Raw genomic sequence first — 27,209 nt, forward strand, 5'->3', positions numbered from 1 at the left:
CCCCTTTTATTTTTCTATATCACCAACTTGTGAATGGCAGCCAATCAGGAGCAGTCGCCTCAGCTTCAGCCTCTGTGACATCCAGAGCCAGAAGTGATGCGCCGCTATACAGAAAGACAGAAGGAGGGGGTAAGAGAAGAAAGTACAGGGGAGGGATAAAGGGGGAGAGGCCACAGTGAGGGAGGGATGAGTAGTGCACAAGGAACTCTCTCTCCCTCTCTCCCTCTCTATTTCTCTATGCACACATAGATACACACAAACACTCTCGCATACACGCTCCCAGCAGCTGAGCCGTTGTCAGTCTTGGAATGTCGCTGCTGCCGGCGGGAGTCAGATGCTTGGCTGCTAAGCACCGCTGAGGAGCAGGGGAAGCATTGTCTCATCCCGCAGGCTACGCGAGTAAGACCTCTACTTGTTTTGGTTGTTTTCGCTTTTTTGTGACGCTGACTCTTTTCCTCCCTTGCATCATTGCAGCAACTTCAAAAGAGCTCGGACACCAGAAATTTGAAGTAACATTGAATTTAAAATGCTCATTCTGAACTAATGGTGTTGGACTACTCACTGGTGGTGTAGTCGTACGCTTGCTTGACTTTGGTGCAGGGAGCGTGGGTTCAGTTCCCACTCAGTGAGGCTGTGATTGTGAATGTTTGTCTTCCTCTTTATGTGCCTTGTGATTGACTGGCGGCCAGTCCGGGGTGTAGCCTGACTTCCATCCAAAGTCAGCTGGGATAGGATCTAGTTCCCTGCGACCCAGAATAGAGAAGATGGATAGTCTCGGACTAGAGGCACTGATGGTGTAATGGTACACTCAGCTTCCTTGGCTTGCAGGCAGCATGGGCTCAGTTTGCAGAATGGTCCTCTTGTCTCTATACATGCCCTCAGATTGACAAGTGTTCAGTCCAGGTTGTAGTCCAGTCTATTTCCGCTTGAAATCATCTGGGACGGACTCTGGATGACTGCATCAGTTCCTCTTTAACTAATTTTGCATGCTCGACTGGTATAATGGCTCAGTTTGTACGGTTGTTTCTCTTTGATGACGTGATTGTAGCTCTACCAAATCCCCCCCCCCCCTCACCTCCACAAATGACTCACATGAGGCGCGATAAAACAGCTAACAGTGGCATGCATGTGAATATCTCCCACAATGAGGCTGTCACTCACTCATCTTTCATGAAAATTACCTGCCTTGAGGAGGGATGGAGAACGGAAAAGTATGATGCATCACTCCAGAAGGAACAAGTGTGCTACGGTTCAGGCTGTTCTTTTAATAAGTGTAGTATATTTTTTGGTGTGTCTCAACAAGGAAGCGTGCTTGGTGTCACAATATCGCTTTGGAAACACGAGCACGGCTCAGCGAGCTCCAGCGGAGGCGGCAGTTGGCCAAGCAGCCTTGCTGCCTTTGCAGCCCGACAGAGAAAATTAGAGGAAGATTCCTGAAGGTCGAGGGCTCCACCAAGTGGGGAAGAGAAGCTGCATCCTCCCCCATGATGCTGGGTTTCCACTTAGGTGGTCTTCACCAAGACCTTGCATGCAGTGACTGCACTAATCACAAAAAAACATGCCACTCATTTATTAATCGTGCTATATCTTTAATGACTCGTAAAGATTACCTAAGATGCTCTTTGACCAACTAACATGTTGTTTTCATGTGTTGCATGCTATCTTATGACATGATTGAGTTGAATTGACTGACATGATACATTACTACCTTAGATTTTAGGACAAAGCCAGTGAGAGAGACAACTCTTTAAGGCATGATTATACGTGCTAACTTGACTTGATTGCTGGTCATGTTGGGGTGCCATTTTAAACTTGGGGGCCAAAGTTAGCTAATGTGAGACATAGCCTACGTGCAAGTGAGCATTCTTGTTTCTGACATGATCAACTGTGTTAAGGTCAATTGATTGTCTTCAACCATTGTGTCACAATGCTGTGCTTTATTTTAGGACAAAATTTGCCATTGTGAGAAACAAGAATACTGAGTTTCTGCCAATAATGTGGTTTTACAAACATGCTTGTTTATGACATGATCATATTGGTTGTTTGCTACTATTTATATTTTATATTTTGGATGTATTTAGCCGATGTCAGACACGAGAAAGTTGTTTTTCTTACGCTCACTATGTAGTATTACATGTACCATGTACATGTAACCATGAGCAAACATGTTAATGCTGCTTGATTAGCTTTTATCATTTGTGTTACACTGGTACGTTATATCTAAGGACGAACGCTGGCCAGTGTGAGAGATGAGGTTTTAATTCTCGCTCACATTTGTAGCCTTGCGTATGATCTTTGCTATTTTTTATATGGTGCGTTTCAATTACTTTCTTTATTATTTGTATGCGAGACACAAAAATGTCTTGTTTATGTATTTTTTGCCCTGGACCAATGGAAAAATCTATGCGAGTAAAGGATTTTGGGGGCCTCGGCGAAGGTCTGCTAGATGTATTGGAGAATATGAAACATCAAGCAAGATGAACGTTAATTCCAAGATCCTCAGTGAATTAATTACAGCTTTCATGTATAATAATATAATATAAACACATGGCATCCAGTATTATGTATCATTTTTTTTACCTACATATGGTGTTCACGGAGTGAAGCGTCCACTCACACACTAACACACTCTGGACAATTTATTAGCATTCATAAACCATAAAGTGCACACTTAACTTTCATGGCATAATCAATTAAACCGCGCACTGGCAGCCCTTTAAAGGGCGTCTTTCTCTGAGTTACTCACATGTTAAAGCCTCAGATGCAACGCAGAGTCCATAATTTGGAATATTTAACTCAAAGACTTCCTGGTAATGATCACGGGGAAGAACACGGTGCTGTTTTTAGGGCTAATTACTGCTTAATGAGGCTGTTCTCCACTATAATAGCTAATTATGCTGGATTGTTAATCGTTTATTAAGCGGTTATATGCATATCCAGAGGAGTTAGCAGTGATATTAATCTGTCATACTTCACATATATGTTATTTGCTTATGATGGTATAAAAATAGTGCAATTGGGCTATTGGTCATGGGACCTAGTGTAGGTGTAAACATGGTTTTAAAGTGGTTCTGGAAATATACATGAGGATAAGGATACATTTCTGTACTTTTTCCATACTTTTTGATTCGGTCATTATTCATTAAATACCCTCTGGCAATGATGTTGTGTACACCTGTCCAATCTATTGAGCTCAAAAAGCACATTTATTTTATAACATGTTGCATGTATGTTATTCATGTAATCAACATATTCAGAAATCCAGCAGTGATAATTAAAAGTCAGCATTGCCATTTTTTAATGTCAGAATTCGGATGCAGCAGATTGTGGTGCACCGAATGTTGTGGCTGGCGAGTGGCATAATTCCCCGCCCTACAGTGCTGAGTGACGTTTCTAAAAGTGCTTAGTGTCTTAAAGTTTGGCGTTGCGGCTGCAAGCGAGCATGTTCAATTACGGGAAGCATACAAATGCCCGGCAAGGCGTCTTTCTCTCTCTCTCTCTCGGTCGTGATGAGCAGCTAGTTTACGTCTGATCAAAGAGCTTCTTATTCAGCAAAACAAGAATGTATAATTCTGCAGATTACACAAATGGAGCGGAGCCGAGCGCCTGCCAGGATGCGTCTTAGCACAAGATTAAGGATAACAAGCGCGGGACGCCACTTTAAAAGTGCACTAGCTCTCATTTGGTCCCTTCACATCCCAAGTTTTTCTTTTTCTGCCTTTGACTTAATCTAGTCGTAAACAACTTTTTAATACTCCCGCTGATTTTAATAGGCTGAATAAGTTAATGCAGCTTGAGTCTATAGGATCTGGCAAGGCTTCCGCATGCTCGCTCATCCTTTAATAGAGTGTTTGGAAGAATCCCGACGCGTGATAGGCGCATCCCCATCAAGGATTCATATCCAGAATGCTATTAAAGCCCAAGGACGGGCGGGAATGTTAATTAGAAAATGCAATAACAAGCGTCAGCCCAGATTAATTGCCAGGCGGCGTTTTCCTGATCTGGAGAAGGCGTGCGTCACACTCGCGTCCACATAATGGAGAAAATAAAATTAGAAATGGAGACAGGATCATAAAGTCACAACACGCAGATAATGTCATCTCTCGGCGTGCAACGTGTTTACCTTCAAAAACCTTAATCGCCATCCATCTAATCGAGACTCCTCAGTGACTTAAACACATAAACACGTATGTGTGCTACTTCTAGATTCTTCAAAGTTCAACTCCAGGAAGTTATTGGAGGCTTTCAGCATTCATGTTTGGCATGGTTCTTCCACACAGTCATGTAAAATTCCACCCCTTAAAATTCTGTTTCTTTCTCACGGATTGCTTCTGAATATTCGGTCATCTATTATTTCTATTGCGTTTATTCTGCAATGGTTGTCTTATTCCAAAAGACTGCTTGCAGTCTAACCCAAACCCACTCACAGGCCAGGAGTCAATTTCGTGCACCACAACACTACCACTGCTCCCTTATTATACTAGAAAGAGTCATCATGCATGAAGACTCTTCCCTGTGTTGAACGCTATTGTCACTGTCTGATAATGTTGTCAGGTATCAGTGCTATTAGTCCTTGATTTATTACTGTTCATTTTCCTGTTATGTCTCTACAAAGATTCTTTGTGAAAGGGACTGCGGTCCTAAAAACTATTGCTGGTATTCAAATTGTGGGCCATCAGTTCCAAGTGGTCAATTGACCTTTGAGTCCTCGCTGAAGAGCTTAAGTCACAGACTAGTGAACACTCCTCGAGTACTCTGGCCTGGAGATCGTGGCGACATACTTAACGGGCTCTTTAAGAAAGAGAGATTTATTACAATTAACTTCCTAAAAGACCATCAATTATTCAAGTGCGGCCAAATTACCTATCAAGTCAAAGTCCTGGTGGGGATTCAGAGAGGAAGAAGAGTGCCAATATTAGGAAATACTTTTCATAAATCGGACAGGGTGATTTGTCTTGGATTGCATCGTTGCGTCAAAGGAGCAAAAAAAGGAATCGAAGGGATTGACTGAAAGTAATGAACGCAAGACCAAATTAGCTCTAAAATTCCACCACTGAGCGACACGATTAATCTCAGAGTTGCTGACAGAGGAGCTGCGGTGGGATAGTTTGAGGCCATGAACCAAACTAAACTCACAGACGGATGAATTAGGCCCGTCACTCATCTGCTCGCAGGCCCGCTTTGCATCTGGGGACGCATTAGACGAGCGTGGTTTACTTTGCTAAGTGAATACAACCATCCTGTCTGATGAATGTGTCTGACTCAACGCCGTTTGCATGCGAGGTATTGATGGGAAAGAACACTTTTGGGCTGTGTTGTATTCTGCAAGCCACAGCAACACATAATTAACCTTGGTGATGAATTTACACAAGACGGGAAATTGCTGCATTAATAAGACATTATTTTACATGGAAATTAGTTTCTCTGTCACGCTTAATGATATTTGCAATTCAACAATAACAGCTCATTAACTGTAGGTACCTACAACTAAAAATGTTTGGTACATATTAGCTCTTGTTAAAATGCAGTGCAAACTATAATCACAACAATAAATGTATCCATCCATTTTTTATATAGCGCTCATCCTTACAGTCATGAGTGAGCTGGAGTCTTTCTCAGCTGACTTTGGGAGAGAGGCGGTTTACACCTTAGACTAGTTGCCAGGCAGACACAGGGCAGACTATTTCAAGTGCCCGGACTGATCACAATAAAACATATTTTGATTAATGAATATCTCAATAGCTGCCTGAAAAAAGTGCATTTCCAGTTATCTGGATAGTGTGTCCAAATATACAGTATTTACAATGTATTTAAAATGATATTTACATTTGTTTGTTTAAAGCGTGTTGGAGATCAGAACAAATGTTTTTTTTTTTAATATCGTCTTTCTATCTTAGAAAACTCCCACGATCAACGGGCCATACAACCCACGTTTTCTGGAAAATGCAGTAGTCTAACTACACACTGACCCAAAGTGATGCAGTGCTATAGTCAAAATGACAGTATATCTTTGTGATAAACACCTAGGCCATGAATATCCAACATTCAAATGAAAAACAGTAAGTGTATGATGCTATCTTATTACGAAGTTCATAGCTGTCCCTAACCTTGAATCGTGTATTTTCTTCTGCTCGATAATATCTACATGCATTTGTAAGTAAAATTTCTCGTTTTTCCCGCAGGCATCTGTTGTTTGGGATCACCGTGAGGAATACAATATGTGTTGTGCTCACACTACCTTGCAGCCGCCATCAAGTCCCTAGCTCCTCTCCGTAATTCCCAAGCCGTCATTCCAGAAGTGTCCCCCCGCTGACTCGGATACCATGCTCGTCGGCCACGTGGCCCTGATGCTGTGCATCCTGTGGCCCGTCACTTCCCTGCCTCTCGCGCCTGGGAATATGGGGAATGTGTTTGGAATGCAAGAGAGCGACGGCAGGATTCTGCAGCGCTCCAAGCGAGGATGGATGTGGAATCAGTTCTTTCTGATGGAGGAATACACAGGAAATGACCATCAGTATGTCGGCAAGGTAATGTGTCTGAATAGACTGAGTGCAACACAATTACTGAAGCTGACGACACTGTCAGTGGCAAAAGAAGTCTCTCTGAAGACTATTGAGCATTTTCATCAGGTTGGGATTGTTTACAAGTAAAAGTGTTGTTGGGCTCATTTACTGCGGAGCCAAAAAATATCAAGCTTTTAACTGATCGACTCATTGAGATCAAGTGGGCTGGTGTCCCGAACATAGTGACGATGAATATGTTGTTGCTTCTGACAAGTTACCAAGTTCTTGTGTGACATGGGCCATATTCGTATAAGCACGGTCAAAAACGTAATAATTCAGCAATCAGATTGAAAGCCATCCTGAGAGAAGAGCCAAACCAAAGACAAATCCAGTGAAGACATCTAGTTACCCTGTCTCTCATGAGACACGAACCAGGATACATTTTACTAGTAGCATTTTTTCGTTTGAAACCTGGTTCAACAAAAAGTAAATCAGCTCTCAAATCAATATCCAACCTGATCCTTGGCAACCCTGAAGGGGCCCCAGAAGAGAAAGAAGACAAACCTGGTAAAGACATCAAATGTTAATTGCTCTTGCGACAGGAACTAGCTTCATTTAGCTAGTAGTTATTTTATTTGTAAAGCCAAGGCCAATTCAAATAAATAATCTCAGATATATCCACTATGAGAGAAGAGCCAAACCAATAACAAACACAGTCAAGATATCAAAAGTAAATCCAAACAGCGGTTCTGTTCCTTGCCCCGATAACAAGTTGTGGAAAATGTCTGAAATCCCACTCTATCATTGTTTTTACATTTTCATGATATTTTTGGTGCAAAGAATCATTGTTTCCTTATGAAGTCAAACTGGTTTATATTTGAAGCACCACGTTGACTAATTGGTGCTTCCACTTAAGAAATATCCCAGACCAGTTACAGCGATCAACACTGAATCTGGTGGGCACATCTGTCATGAAAACCCAAATAATGAAGTCTGAGAACCCAAGCACAGAATTAAACAGGGAGTTGTCCATTTTGGTTCTAAAGTGGCCATTCTAGGTGTCATGACTTTAAACAATTCCCCGTAACGTATTTGCCAAAATGAGAAGCAGGACGACATGCTTCCTAGGCCACGCCATAGAATGCGGACAGAGAATCTTATGCTTCGGGTCCAGAAGGACGGATGTGGATCAAGCCCGTTCTGTATGATAAAAGTCTGCCCAGTGACTTTCAAATTTGCAACAAAGCCATCTGGTAGGTACAGTATTAACTGAAAGTATTTCTACTTGTAGGTTGTTACAATAATGTAGAATAATTAAAACATCTTTTCCATTTTGATGATCTTTACAAATTTGTAAGGTGACTTGGTAATTCACAGATGCTGAGTGGAAGTGTTATGCTGAACATGGATAAGAGAAAGTGCAACAACAGAGCAGCTAATCAATCACTTGTGACCTATTGATTTGGTCAAAATAAGACTTGTCTGCCGAGGCTTAGAAAGCTCCTCTGGCCAGAGGAGACCTCGTTGAGGGCAGCTCACATTTGATTTTCAGAGTTTGTTAGCGAGGCGGGCTGAGCATTCAACACAGCAAGGTCTTGGGCCAATTGGCTGGTCTTAAAGATCCCAAGATTGATTCCACCCAGCAGCTTGCAGCTCCATGTGGAAATATGAGTAAGACGAGTCTCTGCGCTTCGTAAACTGCAGCTCGGCACATTTCCCACCAGCATCACCCCCCACAAAAAATGATGAGCTGTGGGACATGTGTGCTCCTGCCGGATCAGAGAGGGGGTTGCTGTCAGCCGGGCCGGAGCTGGCGCAATAAAGACAGGTGTGATGAGGAAGGAAACGCTACACTTATCAACTCCGGCGAGGCAAATGTAGTGACTGTCGACAGCCAATTTTCTCAGAGGAGGCTGCCTTTCATCACACACCTCATCGTCGGCGGTAAACAAGTGTGCCAGGGTGAGCCGCGGGGGGGCTCTGACAACTTCTTTGCTGCAGCTATCACACTGGAAGCACACACACAAATGGATTGGCAGGGGAGGAGGAAGAAGAAAGCGTATCAATCAGGCAGGCGGATGAAATGCGCCTTGTTGTGTTATGTGATGCGGCGGCAAAGTAAATGCCAAGTGTGAGGCGGGTTATCTGTTGATGCGTCGGCTGCCACGCGCCTCGCCTTGATGTTCCCCCTAGCTGCATGACAGCACGGGCTTCATTTCTGCTGTCCAATATCCTTCATTATTCCGCTGTCAGAAAAAACACGGGGTTGTAATGAATTGGTGAGGAAGGCTGAGAGCGAGGCGAGGGGGGAGGGGGGTGTATAGAGGTGGATGCACATGTATCACTAATTTCATCTCTTTGTGGCCGAGGCGAAAAGGCACACAGTAAGCACTTAATGGCGCCTTCTTGATGGTCTAACTCGTAAAGATCATTTCTTGGCATTGGCGACGGGAGGCCTTGTTTGTTTCATGTTCAATCAAACCCTGTGACTCGGCCCCCACATGCTCGTTTTAAAGGTTGATTTCTTGATTGCGGCAATCAAATGCCACGCAAAGAAGAGGCATTAACAAAGCAACTTGTTTTGAGAATGGGAATGTGCTAGGTCTCAGCTCCCGGGCACCAGAGGTGGGAAAATGTAGCAGCTATAAAAAATAAAAAAAGTGATACACAAGAAACCAATATATATTGTTATTTAATGGTTTACCTTTGGCATATAGAATCTTAGATCCATTTCCCCCAAAAAATGAATGGAATTCTCATTAATCCGATCCAGCTCCCAAAAACAAGATACCACCACGTATACTCTATCTGCACAGGGACTACAGTTGAAAACTGGCTTTTTTAGCTAAAACTGGCACATTTCCAGAACTATTGATTAATGTACAATGTCCCTGTGTACTGTACTCTATAAAATCATGTACTGTTTTTTTTTTTTTTTTTTTTTTGTAATTTGCAGTAGGGCTTGTGTTGGCCCCCATTTTTGCCATGTCATTGTCCTCTGCATTTTGTGTGTGTATTTTTAGTTTTTTTTTTTTTTTTTTTTTTATCATTTATGGGCTAGCACAGTCCAGGCTCATGACAGCTTTGGCGAAACATATTTCTGAAGTGACACCAGGCAAAAGCAAAATATATCCCGTCACACAGTTCCGCTCATATCTTTTTCAAATTCTGCCATGGAAAGAGAGGCTGGTGACAAGAACAGCCAATTTCAAGCAAAACAGGAGATGGACTTTGTTGTTGTTGTTGAGCACAGGGGCACCCTGACATGTCTTGAATGCACAGCAAAAGTTGCGGTGCTCAAGAAATCAGATGTCATTAATCAACTCAACATGCTGAGGAGGATGCAAAGTAGCAGGGAGATGAGAGAGAGGACCGGGTCACCAATACCTCTTCATGTTCTGAAGAACCATTAATGTTCTGAATTGTTTTAAGTATGCTTGAGAAAATTGGATTAGTTGTATGTGAACCCCATTTTTGTGGAAAACTCCAATTCCAGCAGCCCTGACATAAGTTGAATTTGAGATCCCTACTGTATGCGAGTGTGAGTGTACCTAATCTTGTCCGACTTCAAACATTGTGGTATTTCCCTCCCTCAAAATCAACGCAACCCCATCCTTACCTTCTAGTTACCATTGCAAAGGTTTACAAAGCTGAGCGAGACCATCTTTCACAGCTCCCTATTCAAAATCTATGAGTGTATAAGGTTCGTGGCAGTATAAACGGTTGGGTTCCCGTTGATGAATATAACCCTCTATGACACTGAATTAGTTGAATAGAGTAACAAAGTACTTGTACTTGGTCACGCCCCAGCACTGCCTGGCAAGTACCCCGGCAGCGATGCGGCAGCAGCGCACGGATGGAAAGCGTAAACCCATCCAATCCCATTTGAAGTGACTTTCACTGGGCGGCTAATAAGTGCGATGGCTGACTGTGTGCAGCTGCAGCAGCCCACTTCTAAAGCCGACGAACACTTGCAATGCTGAGCAATACATCCACAAACTTCACGCGAGCGGGGGCGAGCGGGGAGCAAAATCCCATTAAGGCGCTGGCACCTTCCATTGTGCCCTGCCTCATAAAACCCTTGCCTTCATAAGAATTATTACTATTTCATTTTAGCTGTGTTCATATTTTTTGCAAGCCTTGAGATGTAGCGTTGGCCTCACTCACCACTTGAAAGAAATATAATATAAAGAAAGCAGCCTACAGCTACAGCAAGGTCCAAGTCAGACCTGCAGAAAGCGCACTAGACGCCACACTGTTTTAACGGTAAAGACAGCGAGAGCAGGCGGGAGAGTAATTATTCTGTCTCCATTCTGTTTCACTATCTCCTCCGTGCAGCAGCGAGCGACATGGAGTGGAGGGCTGACAAGAATTGCCAATGATTTCCTTGCTTTGCAGACAATTCCTCAGTGTTTGTGCGAGGCAATTTCACTCATCAAGGCTCTCCTCTGTGCATGTGTTGTATGGCCATGAAAAGGTGTTTTTTTTCTTTTTTCACGTTTTAAGCGCAGCCACGAAATGTACTGCTACTGCGCTTACCATTTGATTTTGCTAAAGCGGCGTGGAGCCGCTTCATGTACGCATTTGTAAGAGGATGCAACATGTTTCTTGCACTCAAAGATTTCTTCCCTCCTGCTGCCGGCTTGAGACGTGCAACTGAGCCTTACTGATGTAGCATTAGCACAATTACTTTTTCATTTCTTGTCACACTCCTTGTTTGCAGAATCTGCACAGCCACCCGAGGATAAAAAAATGTTTGGTTTTGGAGATAGACGTTAAGTAATAAGCTCAGATGTCAAAGATTAGGACCTCAGTAAAAGGTTACAGAGCTCGAAGGAAATCGGAGCATCGGAAGATCATTTCGAATTTAGGCAAGGGCTGCAGGTTCTTCATCGCACAAGCTTTGATCTTGTAGAGTTTCCACTTATGAGTTTCCACTTGTGCTTACATGCAACTATGGAAACTTAAAAGCATCACTATTTAGCATCAACGATCTGAAATGTATTTCTTTGAAGGACACTTGAAAATTGCCAAAGTAATCGTAAAGACTTCCTGCGTCATTTCCGGTCATACTTTCTTGAGACTTTTCCACACGTATGCTATATGCTCATAGACATTGCTACACAATGTTTTGGGGACTGAATTTTCAAAAAGTTGATTTGGTTAAGCCCGCGCTCCAACCACGTGCAATAATGGGAACTTTAATGTTTTGCAAATTAGCATCTTACATTTTTAGCATTTGTCTAATAAGACATGGTTCAAATTTGGTAGCAATCGGACAACACATCTAGGATGATGACGCCTGTTCAAACCAAAAGTGGCAGACTTCCCGTGTCTTTTCGGGCATGTCTTCTTCATATTTTTTGTTGGTCTGCTACAAGCCTGAAAATGACCAACTAGGAACAAAATATTCCTTCCTTCTTTTCAGGAATGTCGTCTTCTTGAGATTTATTTAGTTTTGTCTGCCTACCAAATTCCATGTTGGTAAAGATACAGCACATTAGGCTGTAAACACCCTGGCGACATAGCTTGCCATTATGGAAATAAGCCGATGACAGCTGATGGGAAATGCTACGAGCTCCTGTCGACAATAACGATAAAAATGTTGTCCTGGGAGTTGATTTTTGCGCGGCACCATGCAGGTCGTAACAAGGTGCGGGCGGTTCAGGGTGAGCGCCAACGTGGAAGCCCATTTAGATGCAAACAAATTCCTGCAAACAGCTCGCCGGTGTAAAGCTGTCACTCACAGGCCCCACCTTCGCATCTCCAAGGCCTCGTAAATCCGACGTCCTTCCACGCTCGCAAATAAGGCAAGTGAAAGTTGCAGCTGGCAACGACAATATTTTTAAACCCATTTTCACTGCCCAGTAAGAGAATCTTTGTTTCCCTATGAAGCTTACAAATACACTCCGCACATCCAAACCCAACATGAGCTGTTGATGTCAATCTTCTCACCAGCTAATCAATAATCAGCTTCCTTACAGTTTGACAACATTAATATTAACAAGGCGTATTGTGACGTACAACGACATGTCATTAAACGCAATAGACGAGCTCTCTAAAAATAGCTGCGAACAGAACCGCAAGTAATAATGAGCTTGAATCTCACATCTGCCACCCCCTCTTAGAAAGGTGACGGATAGGTCAGAGGTGACTAATTTTAGCCACCGCTGCAGCCGCAGGTCAGCTTCTAGTCGTTCCTCAACAGCGCAATTCGGAAGATAAATCCAATGCTGTGATTTGGGAAATATGTCACAGGAGCTGGCGGGACATTTTAGCGTGTCTCGTCTGTTTTGGGGAAGAAAAAAAATGAAAGTTGATAAATGAGAACTAGATGCAATCAAACTAAGGTACAAGAATGAATTCTTGATACAAGAATTAATACAAGCTAAATGAATCACTTCAATTTCATCACCATTGGTTTGGACCAAAAATACTAAACTATATCCTAGTCAGTAAAGAAGAATAGTAGATATGCCGTTCCGATGAATGATGTTGCTCAACCACGCAATTCGGAAGACAAATCCAACACTGATCCTATGTCATAGGATTTGGTGGGGGTGTTTCTGTTATGACAAGGTGCACGTGCATACATTATATGCAATGCAACTAAGATACATATTGGTGACCAAAAAAAAAAAAAAGTCGACAATAAATCAGCATTGAAAGACACAAGTATGTGTGAATGTTCTGATCTGAGGGAAAAAAATGAGTTTGGGGCTTGTCAAATATCAAGGTTGTCAGTCGGGGAGCAGAGACACACAAAAAAGTAAAAATGACAAATGCCCGAAACTGAACAGGAAGCCGGCCAAATCTAATTCGAAGCAAACATTTTGGGTGGATTCCAGGGTCTTTACTATAACAAACTCAACCTAAGGAATTCGCCCAAATTTCTGAAAGAATTTAGAACCAGTGTATAGGGGGTCCTCGGTTTATGAAGGAGTTCATTTACAGTGGCGACGTACACCTAATTTGTACATAAATTGTCAATACCTGTTTAAGAGGTTGAGGCTTTAAAACTGGAGTTTAAAGAGATGGTAGGGGTTTAGCATACAAGAGCTGCTGTATTGGTAATATGCCACATCACACATGAAGGAAAGACTCTTCTTCATTTTCAAGTGATCTATGTGGAAAAAGTGTTACAAATGCCCCATACTACAATACTTCATCGCCCCGACTTCAGTCATAAACAAGCCCCGAGAAGTAGTGTTCCATGTCCTTGAGCAAGATGCGGTAATGTGACAAAATAGGGAGATGCTTTTGAGCATTGCTCCTACTCAAAAAGAAGAAAGGAGAAGTGGAGCATAAAAAGCTCTTCTGTGGGATTTTATGGGACACAATGTGCGCTTAAAGTGGCGCCGCCGCTGCCCCCAAATCGCTACTGCATCGATTGGGTCCGATGTGGTCTCCCGATACAAAAGGATGAATGCATTGAATGGTCGAGTGCTGCAAATTAGTGAGAAGAAATACACTTAAAAACACTTTTGAGTGCAAGTTGTGTTCTGTAGCCTGACTGCTGACGTGAAATCATCACACAAAGAGCATCTTTCTCCCAACAGGATAAAAAAAACCAGGCCAAGGCTACAATCTTTATATCTCTGTCTATATCAAAAGTCCTCTCTGTGTAATTCCCAGCTGCACTCCAACATGGACAAAGACGACGGCACCGTCAAGTACGTCCTTACGGGAGACGGCGCCGGCACGCTGTTTCTGATCGACGAAAAGTCAGGCGACATCCACGCCACTGAGAGTCTGGACCGCGAGGAGAGGTCCATGTACACTCTCCATGCCAAAGTACTGGATCGCAATACCAACGAAGAGTTGGAGCCCGACACCGAGTTCAACATCAAGATCCACGACATCAATGACAATGCGCCCAAGTTTGAGCGCGACATCTACTTCGCCCACGTCCCAGAGATGTCGGACGTCGGTGAGTGGATGTTGACTTTGGACAATGTGCAAATGTTTTGTATGAAAGAACCGACATTGAGTTGGACCAAAAATGTTAGATGCTACTGAACTTAGACAACATCAATGAAGTAGAGTAGCAGTTGAGAACCAGCATTGTTTTGACCAAAAATATAAGTGAGACGTAATCAAAGTCTCATAGACACAGCAGTTGCTCTGCGCTTCTATTGTTTGTTCTGTAAAACTTTCTGAAAAAAGTGTCTGAAATACAAATAAATAAAAAATTTAAAGTACTTCGCAGTGAATTAGAGGATGAGCGGCGGCACATACATCTGTGTTCATTCATTAAATTGCGACGATAAATAGACCACAAAGTGGCAGCGGTGGTGCTCGCTTAGTCGTTATTTGATGTTATATTCAAGTTATTTGTGTTTGGTCAGCGTCATTAAACATTCACAACAAGTCCTGTCATTTTCCATTTTTTTAATAGGCGCGCCACGCGCTTTATGTTCTGATTGTCACTCTTTCCAATTAAGGATTTGCTTGGTCGCACTTATATCATTCCGTTCCGAGTATAAATGAACCAAGTGGCCTGAATGTAAAGCGGTATGCCTGCAAAGCATAATCCAAAAACAGATGAAAAAAAAATAAATACAATTATGCGGCTGCAAATGAATACAATTGAGCAATCAGGTGGTCAATCAAAAGACAATTATCTGTTTAGCAAATAACCAAAAGCCTTATTTGGGCGATTCTTGATGTTGGGTAAAGATGGGTCAGGGTCGCCGTTAGTCATCGGGCCCACTAATAAACAGTTTGGATTGAACACGGCGCTTCATCAAGTCAGCCGGCCATGAAGAGGCAGCAGCCATCAGTTCTGGCACTAAGTGGGACAGATGTTCAAGGCTTCATTAGTATGCAGCGAGACTCGGCGACCCGAACGGTACGCAGCAGCGGAGGTCTCTGGAATGCCAAGGACAGCATTAGCGACGCGGCCTTGTGCAGGATATGGAACCACAAAAGGACACCTCTCTCTTTTTATTTATATATTTTTTTTCTCTCCACAATAGACAGCCTTCATTACTGCTCCGACCGTGACATTTCACCGCAATAAGCCCAATAAAATAACATTATCATTAAACCGCAATGTTATGCATAGCCGACATTTAATGGCCTGTTAACGAGGTTATTTAAGGACAACATATGTCAAGGGGAAGTCTGCCTGATTTAAGGAGCACTTTTTTTAGGTGTTGCACTTTTAACATGTCACGAAACAAACATCAGGCACCCTCTTGTGTCTCAAATGTACACTGCAGGGTGCAAGTAATCATTGAGTTGAGTGGGGTGCAACCTGGACTGGTTGCCATTCAATCACAGCGCTCATTCAAGTCCGTTTATCTCCCTTCTTTCTAGTTAAAAATAAACTCGAAATAAAACTCGTGGCAGTTCCTAGTGGTTATTAAATATGGGTTAGTGTTTGGGGTGAAAATTGAGGAAGTACTACCTGTACAAAACGAGTACAGTAAGGCTTCTGTAATACACCACACTGCTTCTATTCTTTTGCAGGTACTTCTGTAGCCACTGTGACGGCGACGGACGCCGACGACCAAACGTACGGCAACAGCGCCAAGCTGGTCTACAGCATTCTGCAGGGCCAGCCTTACTTCTCGGTGGATTCCGAGAACGGTATGTCGAGCAACGCAACCCCTGCCTTGCCCTTGAGCCCCCTGCTTGTATGCAGTCTATAAAAAGGTTTCGTTAGAGTCTAATGGAACATTAAACAGCATACCGCATAATGAGGATTTCTTTCTCCCATTCTTAAGCACCGCTAAAGACACGTTTAACGGCACTAACCCTGCAAATCCGTCTCTTAAAACACTAAGCTAATTAGGAGAAAGACGATTTAAAGCAGAGAAGAGAATGTGGTGGAGAGACGAGTTTTTTTTTTTAATTCTTCTTCTCAGGCACCATCAAGACAGCACTGCCTAGCATGGACCGGGAGGTCAAGGAGAATTACCAGGTGGTGATCCAGGCTAAGGACATGGCTGGACAGATGGGGGGCCTCTCGGGGACCACCACGGTCAGCATTACCCTTTCCGACGTCAATGACAGTCCACCCCGCTTTGCCAACCGTAAGCATCTTCTTTTGAAGCCGTTAATATTACAGATCTCTCCAAAATGTATTAATACTTTGTACGACTTTAATCAATTATTCATCCGTAATCAGTGTTTTAGAGAAAACATTGCGGGTACAAACACTGCATGTTTTTACGGGTGCAGATCTAGCGCCTGTATCAAGGAACCCTCTGACCTCAGTGTAGCGTCTGTTCCTCATGTTTAGTCGATCATTTTTTGCTGTTTTACTCTTTCGAGATTCCATCATTCCCCTTCAAACATCAACAAGTTAATGTTCCTGCGGGAATGACCCTAACAATATGGAAAGGTTAAGGATGAGCTCATGTTAATCACATGACCCACTGCAATGACCTGAACCCGTTTCAGACTCCTTCCGCATCACCGCCACGGAATCCACAGAGATTGGCGGTGCCATCGGCCGCATCAAAGCCGATGACCGCGACGTGGGCCGCAATGCTGAAATGGAGTACAGCATGGTGGGAGACCATGACAACTTCAACATCGTCACGGACAAGACCACTCAAGAGGGCATCATCATAATCAAAAGGGTGATTATATGTTTTTATGGCACATTTCTGAATGGAGGCTCGGGCCCAGATCCAGCCGACCATCCCTGTTTTTGCAGCCCGCCAAAGCAAATCAAGTGCCCCTAATTCATATTGGTAAATTGAAATGTTCTTTTTGTTTTTCTTCACTTTATTATAGCTATTTATTACAACCGTTTTTTCCACCCAAATCCTTTATTAACATAAATTGAACACCAATATTTATGTTTAGTAATCATCATTTTCCATGACTTCTTTCTAACTCAGTTTGTTGCTAAACATCTACATAACTGTAAATGCATCGGCAGTTGTGCATACGAAGTTATATGATGAAGTGACTATACATTTATAATAGTCAGTCATAAAAATCTTCTGTGGTAACTGTGATGAGGCCCGCAATGAAATATTGTTTGACACGCCTGTTTTATGCCACTTGATAGCTGCTATGATCCGTACTGAGCTCGCTTTGCATCGGCAAGGAAAGTCTGGCACGACACGTCAAGCAGCACCCAGGAGATTAATGTGCTTGAGATGCTTTAAACCCCACAAGAAGATCTGCTTAATTCACATTTTTTCCCCGAATGAATCCTGAACCACTGCCCGACTTTTCAAAATTTGCTAGCGTTATCACGCTTTCTCGCTGCAATATTACCTTGTCACTTAAGTTCGTGGATGAGATGAAACTGAGCGTATTGCCTGTGTGCTTTCATTTAACAAAACCTTTATCAGCGTTCACGTCTCATAGTAAGTAACTTCCAACACACAATCGCAGCGTTTTGGATTAGAGAGTGCTGAACACATGACAAAGGATAAATGACAGAATTTGCTTTGGAAAGTGACGTATAAAACCAGCTATATCCTGGGTCTTTGAAACAAATAATATAAAAGGAGTCTTTTGATTGAAACTCATCGTTTTCCCCAAGATCTTCCCGATCTGCATTCCTCACTCTGACTTGTAACTTCCAATTGAGAATGCAGCTGAGATAAAGGCCGACAAATGGAAACGCTGAAGTGCTTATTACAGTCCTGCGGCGAGAGTCTTGACGCTGATCCCTCTCATCTGCAGGCACTCGATTACGAAAGCAAACGAGACTACGAGTTTAAGGTCGAGGTGAGGAACACGTACCTGGATGCCAGGTACATCCAGGGTCAGAAGTTCAAGGACTTCGCCACCATCAAAGTCACGGTGGAAGATGTGGATGAGCCCCCCATTTTCACCCGCAACCCTTACATCATCGAGGTGCATGAGGACACAGCCGCCGGCAGCTTTGTGGGCGTGGTGTCGGCCCGGGACCCCGACGCCGACAACAACATGGTCAAGTATGTGGCAATCATTGACACTCTAAAACTAAGCATCATTAAACAGTGGTAGGATGTAAATGGCAGGTTTATTTGATTTACTGTGGTGCATTGAGACTGACTGACTGACAGAGTTTATGTCCCAGAAGGTTGCGAGTCTTCTGTGGTCAGGCATGCAGAGTGAACAGGTCTAATTAGTGGTATTGATTAACTCAACTCAGCTCAGCAAATGTTGTGTGCCACAGTCTGCTCAACCTGCATGATCTGAACAGTAAAAGACAGAAAAAGAATGGAAGACAATACTTTACAAAAGCAGCAGAAATGTAAAGCTGAGTGACAAACCAAGGATCGTAGCCCTGCGGCTGTTTCCTGTTTGGCAACATTACACAAAACCATTGGCAGTAGATTATGTGCAGATGCTTGCAGCATACAATGACAAAGTCTTTGGGCCTGGATAGCCTTGGATGCGCACGATCTAGCATGTATTACTGGTAGACAGTTTGGTGGCACTGATGAGATTTTTGGGTGACTTGGCGCAGATACTCCATTGATCGTCACACTGACCTCGAGAGGCTCTTCAACATCGATTCATCGAACGGCACCATTACAACCCGGAAAGCTTTGGACAGAGAAATTTCCAAATGGCATAATATCTCTGTGATGGCTGCGGAAATGAGTACATCTTTTAACTTTAGCCTATTGGTTCTCTCTGTGTACTACTAACGAACTCTGACCATCTGAACCCCTTTGTTTGTTGGTAGACAACCCACGCCAGGTTGCCCGGGTGCCAGTATTCATCAAAGTGCTGGATGTAAACGACAACGCCCCTGAGTTTGCCATGTCCTATGACACCTTTGTCTGCGAGAATGTCAAAGCAGGACAGGTATGTAGCTAATATTAAGCTAATCAGTGACATTTAATATCAATGACAAAGTGAAACATGTCGACAGTAACCAAGCACTCAACATTCAGCATTTTAACAGCTCAAAGGCAGTAATCTATTATAATATTGCACAGTGAATACACAACTCGCAAAGTAAAGTTGAGAAAACAAACACCAGTCGTAACTGTCATTGGGCAAAGCACCAAACAAGTTGGCAGCGAAACCGCCCGCTCGCTGACATTGAGAGAGGAAGAAGGTTGTTGTTAGCACGTTAGCGGTGCACAGTCACACGTCCGTGTCGCCATCCGTGAGTTGTTGTTGTTCACAGCGGAGCCAAGCGAGAGGCAGGTAATTTTTTAATTAGCTCGTTTGCAGATCAATGTGCTTCCTGTCATCTTTTGATCATTTTAATTCCTCAAATTCCTTAATGCCTCACATTGATAAGACTTTTTTTGTTTCAGTTGATTCAGACCATCAGTGCTGTGGATACAGACGAGCCCCTGGTCGGACACAAGTTTATCTTCAGTATAAAGGCAGACAATCAGAACTTCACCATAAGTGACCAGGAAGGTTTGAAACTTTTGTTACTTTTTCTCGGGATGCTGTACCAGGTGTCATTAAAACTCTAGTCATGTGGTGACTTTTACAAAAATATTAGCAATCCAGCTTTGCTGAAACTTCTGACGATGAGGTTATCAAATCAAGTAATCATTCAGTGCTCTCCACCCTCTTCCTGCAGATAACACCGCCAATATCCTGACCCGACGGGGAGGCTTCAGCCGGCGCGAGATGAGCGTCTATATTCTGCCCGTGGTAATCTCGGACAATGACTACCCCATCCAGAGCAGCACCAGCACGCTGATCGTGCGCGTTTGCGCCTGCGACAGCCGTGGCAACATGCAGTCGTGCAACCCTGAGGTGCTGCCCTTTTCCGACGGGCTCACCACCGGCGCCCTGGTGGCTATATTGCTCTGCGTCATCATTCTGCTCAGTGAGTTCTGCTATGCAAGGCCATGATAATGTGGTTAAGATTTGAACTGTAAAAAGCTCTGTCACCAAACATACCGAGTTTGACAGGCCAGCATCTATATACTGCCTTGCCAATGAAATCGGCCCAGGGCCTTCAGAATTAGTATTGCTAGCCAATGTATCTAAAACTGTATTAGCAATGCCATCTTGTGTCGGCAGATGTGTGCCTTTTCAAATCATAGTGGGCTTCTATTAAGTTGTATAAATGTCACAAGGATGATCAGTGGAAACCAGATGGGCCTGAGCTCAATTTTGAGCGTCATGGCAAACACTGTGAATACTGATGTGGTTTCTTAAATAAACATTTTTCATGTTGTAGTTAGAAGGTGCTGTTTAAGGATGGGGGGTGCATTCAATCAAAGTTGGAATACGTCTCTATGACATAATGAAAAAAGAAGTAGTGTTATGAATCGTTTCTGGATGCACTGTTTGTTTGGCCAAAAGCATGGAGGAATTTACTGGTAATTAGGATCAGAGTACACAAAACTTGATTGGGAGCCAATAAATGTGCAAGTGGGTGGGGGTAATGTGCTGCCAAGGCTTTGAGCGGGTGATAATTCTGGCAACAGAGTTCTAGACATACTGTACTGGAACCTGCCCATCGACTTGCAAGACCCCAGATACAGGACCTGATTGCAGTTGTCTCGAAGATTTGTTATCAGAGCGTGAATGAGGATCTTTGAGAAAGTAATGGGCTGAGTCTGGGATTGTTTTTAAGGAAGAAGGGTAACTTTCTGATGGATTTAAGAGAATAGTGAATGGAGTTGTTGTTAAGGGAGATGTCTCCAACCTACATGCGCTAACTGATAAGAGTTACACCAATCCAACATCGGAGCTCCTGGGAGAGCTGTTCATGACAATCTCGCGGTTAGGGTAGGAAGATATTGAAGATTCAGGTCATCTAAGGGATTTAGGGCATTCCCTGATTGATTCATTGTTGAATTTTGCATCTTGAAAAGTTCTATTTTAATGTGGATGATGGCTGAATGACGAATTTGTTGCGGAATTGGAGAAGGTTGGATAGAGTCGATTCCTACAAGATTCTTGGGGGCCATAACTATGAGTTATGTTTTTCCATGTTGGGTTTGAGTTGTTAGGACGTCTAACTTATGCGAGCTAACTTTTCTTTACTTTGTTTCCAAATGTGTCTGTTTGCATACCAATATCCAGATTTAGATGTTCCACGCATCTGGGAGAACTTTCAACGAGAATTTATGAGTTAGGTTAGTTATTCAGGGTCATCCAAGGTACCTCGATTGAGTTGTTTGATTTTGAATTGTTCAGACCTTTTGCCAAGCAGGGTCTTTGGTGTACAGACAGTTCAACACAGTCGCTCTCCTCTCCAGTGAACCGACACGACATTAATCTGCTCGCCATCTAATGAGTATCACACTTAACAAAATATCACACTGTCCTCATCTTGGGTCCACTAGTCAGATATGAGCATTTTTTGTGTCCTCCTCATTATGACCCCTCTGTCACATCTGAGAGCACGGCGGCCAAGCCATCAGAAATAATCACAAGGCGCCACTCAAACAGCCACCTTGCACCCCCGTCCGATCCCATGTGTGCCGCATTGTAATTAGCACTTGGGCGGGAGGCTACTGGACAACCACGCCACCCGCAGTGAGGACAGAAAAGGTGAAGGACTTGTGCTCGTCAAAAATTCAGAGATTGTTTTCCACTCTCACTCGGTAACCGCTGACTGCGTTGCTGCTGCCAAAAGAATGAAAAGAGATTTGAGAGGTTGTGTGCAGACCAGCGTTGAAAGTATCCTCCAAGTGACGTGCATCATATACAGCCTTTTCAAGGGAAAAGAAAGAAAAAGCTTTCTCACTGAATCTTAATAATAAGAGGCAAATGCCTGAGGCAGTGCTGAGGATTCATCAATGGCAGTAAATGTATTTTCCACTCTGCACTTAGGTTCACTGGCGCTCGCTAATGCCTGAACCATGTTAGCATGTTAGGACTTAACCTTTCTCTACTTTATTTATTTATTTGAACATTTATGCGCACCTTACATAACTATGTGATGGAAAGAGCTTCATTTAGTCAGGCCATAGACTTGTTTAAGAGAAAAAAGTGCTCTTCTGCCATCTTGTGGCATCTATAGGCAATATAATAATGGCCATTTTTGAGTTTAACTTTATTTGGCCTTTCGATTGGAATTTTTGTGACCATTTAGCCTTTGCATTCCCATTGTTTGTGTGCAGTGATTGTGGTTCTCTTCGCCGCGCTGAAGAGGCAAAGGAAGAAAGAGCCTCTGATCATCTCCAAAGATGATGTCCGGGATAACGTAGTCAGCTACAATGACGAGGGTGGTGGCGAGGAGGACACGCAGGCCTTTGACATCGGAACGCTCCGCAACCCCGAGGTGATGGATGCTCACAAGCTCCGCAGGGACATCATCCCGGAAATGCTGTTTTCCTTTCGGAGGACATCACCCATAAATGATAACACGGATGTCAGAGACTTCATTAATGGGAGACTTCAAGAGAATGATTCCGACCCGACCGCACCCCCTTATGACTCACTGGCCACGTACGCTTACGAAGGCAGCGGCTCGCTGGCTGAATCGCTCAGCTCGCTGGAGTCCGCAGCCACCGAGGGGGACCAGGAATACGATTACCTCAGCAGCTGGGGGCCGCAGTTCAAGAAGCTGGCAGAAATGTACATCGGGAGAAGCCCGGATCGAGAGACCTAGAAGGAGCCCAACTCATCTGGTTTGTTTGTTGGCAAACTAGCCAGAAACAGAAACTTTGTCCTGCTAGCCTGTGAGCTAGCAAGTCTGCCGTCAGCCTACCTATGTATCAAGCTAATTATCTGTTCATGTCTGATACACTAGCTAGTGCGCTAGTCCACTAGTTGTCTGTTTGGCTCTCACACGTGCACGTACTTGCACACACGTGCGCTGAAGGCCAATGGGGATAAGAACTTGACTGTGACAGTCCAGTTCTCCAAATTTTACTGTATTTGGTCATAATAAGTAAAAATGCCTTTTGAATTTTAGGACTTTTTTTGTGAACATGGCGTGGAAATGTGTTTTGTAATTGAGCAGAGCGATAGCAGTATTGTGTACTCTCACTGTTTAATGGCACCAGATTGTGTTTGGAAACTCAGTCCCTCCATGGAAAACTGTACATGTACAAAGTGTTTTTAAACATTCAATATAATCTTTGCTATTATTTGTTTGACAAGCAATGTCCATGTGAACGGTTGGTGCAGTTACTTTGTCAAACTGGAGTCATTTCATTATGTAGGCGTAATATGTAACCAGAAAAGTGTCAGTTGTAGGGAAACACTGGATTCATTGAATGCCGAGTCATATTGTTTTATATTTATATTTTTCTACTTATTTTTATAATAAAAACAAAGAAAAAGTTGCTTTATATGGTTCTGAGGGCTGTTTATTTCTGTGATTTTAAGTCTAAGAACTAAATCATTAACTGTGAGAAGGAAGATTGATACAAGTGCCATTAATAAGGTCCAACAAATGTTCCAACTAATTGGACCTCAGTGGCCAACGCTGAGCTTTAAAAAGAGAAGGGAAAAAGGCGGCTACCTCTCCTCTGGGTTTCTATCTGGACGCACCATATGAGTGCATGATTAAGCAGAACATGTCGCGTTTGATGTAAGAGAGGCATTTGCATGTCACATGGAATAAAACATGACACATGACCCCCAGCGGCGAAGCAGCTAAGGGATGTCGGAGCAGCGGTGCTGGCCCACATTAGTCCTAACTTTACTTGATGAGATCAAGAATCTTCTTTAACCATCTATAACCTACCTTAAGACATTTACATTTGCTTATGCAAGAGGCCTCAAAGGTTCAGCTTCAGCCTAGCGAACATTTCAATTGCTGTCGTATCATAGCCGGAGCACCTGCTTCGAAATGTAAAATGTTTTTATGCCCCCTGCAGACTCACCGGAAACAAGCTTTAGGTTGGTTATTTGGTACTCGTTTCACGGTACTAAAATATGCAAAGTGAAATGTCACTATGCGGACCACCTGCAGTGCTTCTTCATGTCTTATACCTCAGCTATTTTAAAAGAGCAAGACAACATTTCCCCAGAAGCTTTCATCTGATGTAAAATTGGAATCATCTTGAGGTCTGCAAGTGTATGAAAGCTGTATTTGCAAGTTGAAAGGTTGATCCTCAAAAAGTGAACTTGCCACACATCAGGTTCCTGGTTTCCCAAGTTTCTGGTTACCTGTTTGGCATCATGCCTGGATGATTTTTTTTCCAGTTCAATCAAAATCCTTTCCAATCTTCTTGTGTATGAAGACAAAAATAAATTATCTTCTCTTCCAACCCTGTCAGTTTCTTCACTAAGGTTCACAAGATTTGTACTCTTGATTCTTGGTTGTTGCCCATTGCACCTCAGTGATGGGTTAAATGCAGAGAACTAACTTCACTTTACCTTTGTCTTCAACCCACGGCCTTCAAGACATTAGAATGATTTGATGGGCAGGATACGGATCAGCAAAATTGGTGGTCAGATCCCAAAGTCCATCCAAGATTCTACTGAAGAACATTGAAAGTTCTCTGAGAATTCCATTGTAACCTAATGTCAGTCTTTTCCAAGTGACCCAAGCGACAACAAATGGCAACTAATTCGGCAGATCCTTTAGTCAGTGGTTCAGGTCTTTTGGTTTGTGGGTCCGTGGGCATTTGCTCCATCTGTGAGTCACCAAGTGTTCTGACACCTCAGAGCAGCGCCAAGGTTTTCAGGAGGTCTGAGTCCCATGCGGCACGGTAGCAGACGGCATTTGCTTTCACACCTGCACATGCAATACCGAAGCCCCATCAGCCATGTGTTCACACTTTGGTTTAGGACTTCCTGCTGGCTCCTGATTATTTGTACCAGCAAAGGAAGCCAATCATGCATGTGTTCGTTGTTTAATTTCTAGCTGTGTGTCATCTTGAAAAGGCTTGCACTTCTCAGATCGGCCATCTTGTACTCTGTATGAGCAACTGTTGCAGTGAGGGACCATGGACAGAAGCTGTGACTGTGAGGCTTAGTGGAATCCTGGAGTGTCGAGGTGTAAGTGATCCTTACTGCACCTCAGATACTCACATCTCGCCTGTATCTTTGAGTATGAATTCAAAGAAACACATTTTTGAGGATAGCAATACAAGAAGCAAATTTTCCTGTTGACCAAAATAATAATGTTGTGGTTTGGACGTCACAATCGATGTTAATGTCACAGTAGTGCCTAAATGTAGAAAACTAACCTTGTGAGGCAAGACACCAGGATTTTGGGTGGAGTCAGTCTTGTACTATGGCAAAACTGGACACCGTAACTAAATATAGATTATGGACATGAACACAAATGTACAAAGTACAGTACTACTTTGTGGTACCAGTTAGGGAATACTCTAGATCAAGTCCCAGTGCACAAAGTGAGGTCCATAAAGGCCTACTTGGATGAGTTTAGTGTGCAAGGAGCCTATCAAACACCTGTTCATCTAGAGAAACATTGCAACAGTCTAAACACCCTTGTAGTGAGTCATCCCAAATGAGTGGTAACAGTTCTGGGATTAACTCGCAAGTTTTTATTCCCATCTGTGAGGCCTACCACAGACTGGAGCTACTGTGTCTGCTGAGCTCAAAGTCATTTGAGACTGTTTGCTCAGAAGATAGCTTACTGAATGTGCATAGTGCTAGTATGTTTTCTGCCTCGCAAGGTGTTGAGATGGATATCTAACATGTCTACTATACAATATATGTTTCAAAACACAGTGCACACTACTTGAGTTACCAGAGTGTTAAAGGTGGCTCATCAAAACACATCCCCCATTCACATGATTTCAAAATGGTGGTCAATGACTATGTTATACAGGATAAATTGTTTGCTATGTGGCCAGATGATTCCTTCTGATAAGACATGAAATCTTCCAAATTCAAAAACATGGCCGAGAACCAGCAGCCATTGAAATGTTCGCCTCATGAAGTTCACCAAAAACTACCCGCACAAAGCGAGGTGCCTACTGAGCAAACGATCTCGAGTGAATTTTTGCTCGTTAAATAGCGGTGGCAGGCTTCCGGATGGGTTTGTGCCAAGACACTCTTGTCCACATGATATATTCGCATGCATGTTCGTGAACACACAGGTGGAGAGCACAGCCTCCCCATTGGGTCAGCAGAACGGCGCGCAAGGGAGTAAATCCAAATGCTCCAGATGGCCCTGCAGGGTGTGACTTAAAATGGCATGAAGAGCAACCTGTCCGTGGTTTTGGTCAGCGAAAATCCACCCGTGCCAGGAAGATCACCACGCCGCAACTTCTATTTTGCGAGCCTTCATGTTTCTTGCCGCCTTGCTTTCGGCTTTCAAGCAATTTCAGTGAGCAGACGTGGCATGAACATTAAAAAATGAGAAAGACAAGGCAGCCTGTTCCCTTCAGGCAAGTCAAATGACTTGGGAAGCACAAAGGGAATGCATCAATGGCGCCTAGTTCCTTATAATTGGAAGCAAAAGCAATTGTGAATCGGCATGTTAACGAGCAAACAAATTGTTTTGCACGTTTGCGGCCCTTCTGGACCTGATTCTGTGGGGAAATGTAAGTGCTGAGATGAAATGGACAAAAAAACAACAACATTGGATGCGTATTGCTGCTCCCTTGCCCGTGCTTGGCTATTATTCTGTCAGATTGAATCAGATCCAGGTAACGTACACCCGCATTATGGTCTAATGGACAATAAAAGCTCAGACTGAGAGAGCATTTTTGCTCTTCTTGTACGTGTAAGCCTTCAGGACCTTGCAATGTATGGTCGAGTGTATGAAACGTCCTCAACGCCAGCTCATTTCTCCACTGACTATCTGGCTCCATCTCCTGTAAGATTAAAATCACAACAGGTTCCCTGGCTTGAAACACTCATTTGAAACTGTACCCATGGTGAAAC

The 27,209-nt window shown here is 43.3% G+C and overlaps 1 protein-coding gene across 1 annotated transcript; it reads left to right on the forward strand.

Annotated features, from left to right (window-relative positions):
* Positions 1–246: 246 nt before the first annotated feature.
* On the forward strand, positions 247–23,692 carry LOC147127118 (cadherin-10-like). The gene is made up of 12 exons (XM_086021017.1): positions 247–399; positions 6,183–6,527; positions 14,139–14,433; positions 15,978–16,097; positions 16,376–16,543; positions 16,914–17,095; positions 18,159–18,412; positions 18,931–19,067; positions 19,153–19,274; positions 19,736–19,844; positions 20,014–20,265; positions 22,517–23,692. The coding sequence occupies exons 2-12, from the start codon at positions 6,324–6,326 to the stop codon at positions 23,005–23,007; spliced, it is 2,334 nt and encodes a 777-aa protein (XP_085877143.1). The 5' UTR covers positions 247–399; positions 6,183–6,323; the 3' UTR covers positions 23,008–23,692.
* Positions 23,693–27,209: the final 3,517 nt, after the last annotated feature.

The sequence above is a fragment of the Filicampus tigris genome, chromosome 21 (assembly GCF_054856515.1).
Source record: "Filicampus tigris isolate MCC_2025a chromosome 21, RoL_Ftig_1.0, whole genome shotgun sequence".
In the NCBI taxonomy this organism is placed as follows: Eukaryota; Metazoa; Chordata; class Actinopteri; order Syngnathiformes; family Syngnathidae; genus Filicampus; species Filicampus tigris.